This window comes from Cylas formicarius, unplaced genomic scaffold (genome assembly GCF_029955315.1).
Source record: "Cylas formicarius isolate icCylForm1 unplaced genomic scaffold, icCylForm1.1 PGA_scaffold_10__41_contigs__length_53128322, whole genome shotgun sequence".
Lineage (NCBI taxonomy): Eukaryota > Metazoa > Arthropoda > Insecta > Coleoptera > Brentidae > Cylas > Cylas formicarius.
Window position 1 is genome coordinate 6,308,655 of NW_026844214.1, and position 6,778 is coordinate 6,315,432.

General features: G+C 31.8%; 2 protein-coding genes across 2 annotated transcripts; one reads left to right on the forward strand and one right to left on the reverse strand.

Annotated features, from left to right (window-relative positions):
• The first annotated feature begins 1,079 nt into the window (after positions 1–1,079).
• On the forward strand, positions 1,080–3,955 carry LOC132700026 (acyl-CoA-binding domain-containing protein 5). The gene is made up of 5 exons (XM_060667092.1): positions 1,080–1,290; positions 2,104–2,296; positions 2,358–2,506; positions 3,296–3,414; positions 3,465–3,955. The coding sequence occupies exons 1-5, from the start codon at positions 1,230–1,232 to the stop codon at positions 3,798–3,800; spliced, it is 858 nt and encodes a 285-aa protein (XP_060523075.1). The 5' UTR covers positions 1,080–1,229; the 3' UTR covers positions 3,801–3,955.
• A 643-nt stretch (positions 3,956–4,598) lies between these two features.
• On the reverse strand, positions 4,599–5,979 carry LOC132703204 (DNA-directed RNA polymerase III subunit RPC7-like). The gene is made up of 4 exons (XM_060672333.1): positions 5,905–5,979; positions 5,614–5,849; positions 5,125–5,381; positions 4,599–4,855 (listed from the first exon to the last, which is right to left on the reverse strand). The coding sequence occupies exons 2-4, from the start codon at positions 5,770–5,772 to the stop codon at positions 4,645–4,647; spliced, it is 627 nt and encodes a 208-aa protein (XP_060528316.1). The 5' UTR covers positions 5,773–5,849; positions 5,905–5,979; the 3' UTR covers positions 4,599–4,644.
• Between the last annotated feature and the right edge of the window lie 799 nt (positions 5,980–6,778).

Sequence of the window (6,778 nt, forward strand, 5' to 3'; positions counted from 1 at the left end):
TAAAAAGGATAAGATCAGATACTACATTTAATCGTACTGAGGGATAGAGTAGAAAAAGTAACCATGCATTTTATATTATCTGAACAAATAAGGCCAGCAGACAATAGAAACCAAAATTGAAAAATTTCTGTTTCTTTCGAATATTTTCCGAAGAATTCGGAATTTTTCAAAATGCAAACCGGCATTTTATTCAGCATCAAATTGCGCAATTTTGCCTCGGATACGTTTCTCTTAGGTAAACCAGTTGAAAAGCTAAAAATCGTAGCTTTAGTGAGTTTCTGTCTCGCATGTTTCGAAGAGGGCCAATCGTCCAAATATAAAGCAGATAGTTACCTCCCAATCCCAGCTGACCGCAAAAGCGGATGTGTGACAGTGTTAATGATCTGTAATATAAACTTGTCTTTTACGCGAAATTTATTGCAGTAAATGTCAAAATAACATCGAAATTTTAAACGAGTCGAATGTCCTATTCGATAATACTGTGGCTCTACTACGGTAAAAATGACTGCGTCGCAGGCGGCATTAATATTTTCGTAGAGAAGGTAATAATTTTTCGCTCATGCCTCTGTATTCAACACACTGACATGCACTTTTGGCCATGTCATTTCTAAACAGCGATGTCCACAGGATTAACTCGTTTTCCCAGAACAGATCTAGGCATATTTTGACAAAATACTGACTCGAAAATGCCCCATCCAAATTTATTGACGATTTGTCAGCGGCCATGTTGGTTGTTGAATGCCGCAAGGTTAATAACGACATTTTAACAAACGAGCATGCGTATGTTGAATGGACTTTCTAAATTTTTTTTTCATATTTGTTCCATGAGTTCCTGTCTTATAATCATGGACATGGCCTCTATAGCTTTAATAGCTATATGGTCTTATTCCATGAAACTTGAAACTTGTTTTGAAGCGTAACTATAATCTTTCGCTTACGTTGTTATCTAATTCGCAAGAAAAGATAATCCCACTAGTTTAAAATGAATATCTTTTGAATTTCTAATCCTAAATGTCTTATTCTGTTTAGGGGCTTCCTTTCTATATTTCGAGGTGATGACCAAAACTTACCGTTCGTTTTATCTTTGTTCAATGGTCATTATGTGACGGAACCGTTTTTTTTTTGCTTTTGTTGTGAAATCAGAAATTCCGGCGATGGGTTTATAAATTCTAGATGTTTTATTGTGATTTTCGTTGACTGTGATACATTTATTAAAATTAGTTTTAAAAATGACTACCGAAGAAAAATTTAATGCAGCAGTGAATGTTATTAGAAGTTTGCCTAAAAATGGTAAATAATATTTGGACTTTGCATGTTTTGAAGTGGCTTTCATTTTCTCCTAGAATTTACGTAATAATTTACATTAAACTTCAAGAAGCATTTGGTTGGACAATGGTTGGAAATTGTTTTATTTTCTGCCATTATTAGGAAGATTATAAAAATATGTCGGAAACATAAATATTAATGTCATGTAACTACATTTCTTTTTTTTTTAGGGTCAAGGTCTGTTATGACAGTAGATTTCGTTTTTTATTTCAAATAAAAACTTAGTAATAGGTTTCCCCACCATTTAAATAATTATTGTAAATTCGCTTTCTTGAATTGAACAATCTTGATATTTATACATATAAAATATTACTTTATATTAAAAACCTGTTTATTGTTATGAAAACATTACGTTTTCAAATTTGGACTTCAAAAAGGAACTAATTAATATTCTTTAAGCGAAGTTATAGTTATATTCGTTCCAAACATTCCATGTTTTGCTAGAACTTTTGCTTTTATTAATTTGAATATATTTGTTTTCTTGATTGAAATAATATTCATTAATTAATCAAAAGTTGCAGGAATGCTAAGAATAAGAGAGCTAAGATGACAAAGCAAACTAGAAAGACTGAAATCATTATAAGTATAAATCAAATATATTGGATAGATTGGATCTAATAAGATTTTGTGCTTTTCACCATAAAGCTTCAAAGAATTCAAGATTTGCAATTCTTAGAAAACAAATCTTAAAGTGTTATTAATAATACCTTCAACAATTAAACATTTTCATTGTTTTATTAGTATTTTTGAGTTTTTTAAACCAAAAACACTTTTCAGGATCATATCAACCCAGCAATGAACTAATGCTACGGTTTTACGCCTACTTTAAACAAGCAACTTTAGGTCCATGTACAGGCTCCAGACCAGCTTTCTGGGATGTAATAGGTCGAGCCAAATATGACGCCTGGAAAAAATTGGGTGATATGTCTAGTGCAGAAGCAATGGCCAAATATGTAGATGAACTTCATGCGTAAGTTGCTGCTCTTGTGCATTTAATTACTTCAGAGACATAAACTGATGAAATCTTACAGAATTGTTGAGACAATGAGTTACTCCGACAAGGTTGCAAACTTTTTAGAAGCTCCTACAAATGAATTGGATTCAATTAATTTTGATGACTTAGAATTGGTTGCTGGAGATGTATTGGAACGAGTGAGATCACAACCTAATTCACCACTAGGTAAAATTGCATTGGCAACTCTTTTGCAAAAGAGTTGGTTATTTCTTAAGACCACAATACAATTAACAAATTTTTATTTCCTGCAAGTCATGTTTGCCAGATATTGCAAGGTTTGTTTGATTACTGACTCAAATATTTGTGCATGGTGCTATTTGAATTGGAATTCTAACAATTCCTGGAATTTTTTAAATCATTAAGAAAAGTTCATGTCTCTATAATTTGCACTCGCTCCTTCACCAATATCACCACAATCAATAGTCAACAGTGATTTTATTTTTAGATTTTAAAGCTATCATTGAAAAATAAGGATTTTCAAGTGTTTTTTTCCTAGTTTGTCTTACAGATATTGCGTACATTTTACATGACTCCATGACACTATGTTGTATGTAATATCTATTAACTTTTGTATTTGTTGGGCTGTTATATGAACTTTTTCTTTTGGTGGTAAGAGCACTCTCCACTGTTCATTTTAGAACAAACTGATATAGGAAGTATAAGTAAGAAATTACAGTGATTCCAACAATTGAAAGCAGTTGTAATAGCCAATGTAATACTTTGCATTAACCCTTAGTATACAAGAATAAATTTAAATAAACTTTTGACTTAAAAAATATGGTTTACAATATGTTGGCAATATGAAAATGGTATTGAGAATATAAAATTTTTTGTATCAAATATACCCAAAAAATTGCAATATTAGTTGGGTGTAAGAAAAACTACAAGGTTGTCCCCAAGAAACTTTAACTGAAATATTGGTTTTATTTACTAAAAAAAACAATATATGTACAGCATCAAGGGAAGGATCACCAATCAGATTTATATCAAGTATAGCATCTTCACGGTCAGCATCACCTGCTCTTGTACAGGAATCGGATCACAGTGATGAAGAATACATTGACACTATAGAGGTATTTTCTATCTCCGTTTTTTTTTTCTCTCTTTGAATACATTCTTTCAGAACCCTGAACCTAGGAGATATGGTAGCAATGAGCCTTTGGTTTCATCAGAAATTAGCATACCCAATGGAACGGTACAGCATATTTCAAGATCACGAACCAGATCGCAAAATAGCATGACAGATATATCCCAGGAAGTGTCAAAGACGATTCAGAATCTTAAGTCCGATATAGAAAAGCTCAAGAATCAAATACATAATGTAGAACAAATCAGTAGATTTGAATTGACAAGGTGGCGGCTTTTTGGAGGTTTATCGCCTCATATTGTTATTTTTATGGTTGTTTGGCCTTTTATCGCGAATTTATTAGTAAATAGGTGGGTGATAAGAAAGAAATAGATTATGGGGTATGTGACATCTGTGAATTCTTGATAATTTTTGTTAATGTACTTGTAAGAGGTGAATGATGGTAGAAAGTCCTTTAGAAATCTAGTACCTATTTGTGATTGTTAAACTATTGCGACTATTCCAGACAAAAAAGTTTTAAGTAAAAAGGGCACAACCATTGATTGAGGGCTTTTCTGTATTATTCATAAAGTTTTATATTTTTTGTTATGTATATGTTATAGCTTATATTATAATTGTAAACAAACGGTTTGGAAATAAACTTTTATAAGATCTTGTACTGGCAGAAATTATTTATTTCCGGACGATTTTTAATATGATTTATGGCAGTGGGTAGTTGGATAATATACAATTTTTTGAGGTATGTCATGAATTATTCGTCTGATTCGCCTGAATATTCTCAAACAAAACAAGCAGAACGTTTCCAGATTTTTGTTTGGATGTTTGGATGTCTTTCACAGATCCCATAATTTCAAATTTCTGCACTATTTTGTATATGGTTACTTCTGAGGGACCTTTGTGTACACCAAAATATTCACGAATTCTCCAAAATGTGACCCTTATAGAAGACCTATGTTGAAAATGTTTGAACAATGTAAACTCTTTGTTCTACTGAGAGCGCTCCATTGCTAAAATTGCACTGAATTCCACAATAAACTAAAAATGGAATTATATAAAGTTTGAGATAAGAGTAGCAAAAAAACACATTTAAAACCTCTTATTGGAATCTTAAATTTGGTAATTTTTATATAATTTTTTTTGTTGCAAAAAAACCTCAACAAATTAATTGATCAATAGTTCTTTTATTATAGTAGATATCTATTCTACGAAAAATAGTTTAATAAATGGGACCATCATCAAGATTATCATCTTCATCCTCATAGGCCTCCCCATTGTCAAAGTAATTATGCACATAATCTGTTCCATCGTCCATTTCCTCATCTTCATCATCAGCTTCCTCTATTTCTGCATCCATTGTTTCTTCTGTTTCTTTGCCATTTACTGTTTCTCCTTTGACAGATTCTTCCATCTTTTCCAAAACTTCCAATCTATAACAATTAAATCAGGCACAATTAGTTTTTGTAATGCATTTTTGCAAAATGATTTAAACAGAGTGACAATACACATATACTTAAGTAACTACCACAAATAAGTATATTTATGCCACGCACATTATTTTTTAAATGTTTATGACAGGAAAATAGCAAACAAATTTGAGTTGAGTTATTTTTTTCCTCTTATACTGTCTATAACATAATAGGATACAAAATCAGGAAGGCACTAGTGAGTTTGGCCAGTGTATATATTATATACATACTTCTCTTCAACATTCACATCCTGTGGCATGTCCTTTTTTTTCATCCGTTTTGCTAGAACTTTTGGTCTCAACTCAACCGGCAATAGTTTCCAATTATATTTTTCTTTAGCATTTGGTAACTGAGCCACTAATTTATCAATTTCTTGTTCGGGTTGACTTTTTTTATTTTCTGGCATTTTCAAATAACAGGGTGAGAGTTGCATATGATCCATTAAATCTTGCTTTAAAAGGAGAAGGTAATCCATTTCTAAAGATGTCTAAAAATATAGATAAAAAAATTAAGGCAAAACTCCCTTGATTACATACACATACACACTCAAGAATACATTCAACTTGTAAATTGTATGTAGCAAAAAAACAACAGCAGAGATGTTTTAACAAATGTTTCCTTCAATAGAATTTTTTTCTTGAGAAAACAAATTCTCAACTTTTCATGATTATAAAAATGAGCAATTGCACATTCAAATAGAATTTGTGAGGAATAGTTACCAGCAAAGGTATTGGATGACGTTCCAGTAGAGGAAATAATGGAGGTGGTTGGGTAACAAGAACTGGCAGAACATCATTGCCACCCACACCTAAAGCACTTAGTTGCTCTCTATTAAATGATCTATTTGCGCCTCTACCGCCTCGTCCACCACGAATCATTTTTAATTAACAACTTGAGATTTTTTCAAATCGTTTGGGAGCGACTGTAATTCTGCCTGCTCTTTTTGAAACGCTTCCTAAAACGAAAACATTGAATTATACTGTTGGTATATATTAGATAAATCAAACTACCTTATCATATATCACTTTGATAACTAAGGAACAACTTGGGCAGGTAGCAACTTCCTCACCTTCCAAAAGTTCGTCCTAAAATCGAATTGAATTTGATAAAAAAGATTCTCTGTCGTGATTAGGAGGAAGAAATATCATTTAGCGACACACAAATTTAAAACATAACCTCGAAACTTACTTTCGAAACTTGAAACCTATCTCCGCAAGGGCAAGGGTAATAATATATTTCCTCCTCCTCGTCGTAATCAAAATCTTCAATTTCTATTTCGTCATGAAATATACTCATTCTGCGTCATCAAATTAAATGTATATTGCTATTTCCTAAACTAATAACCAAATAATTTGAACAAAAATAAAAATACCAAATGCGCTCGCTCATTTCTAAAATTTTTCTATGTGTGAGCCATAGATAATAATTTCTTGGGGTTGGTTATGCCATAGCAGAGAAGGCGGTCTTCTGTTATGTTGTACGTGGTCTCTCTCTGAAATTAAGAACAAAAAAGCAGAAACTAACCAAATAAAGCCGGCAACATAACACAACATGTAACGGCTTCTTATATATATAAGAGAATCAAACCCCAAGTACCAAACAGCACTGACAACTAATAAATAATAAAATATTCTGTGTTAATAGGTTAAAGAATTGTCTCTGGCCTGAGCGGTTTTTTATCATAGAAAATGTGTATTGCTATATTTTGGAATTTTTATTCAGTATTTGGATTAGTTGGTCATTTTGGTGTATATGTATTAATACCCCACATAAGGAACTAAATCATACTAGTTTTTAAATATTACCACCAATTTATGATTACAAATCAGCTACATTTCTAGAGTAGGCTAAATATTTTAGATCAGAAAAAACAAAAGACAATAT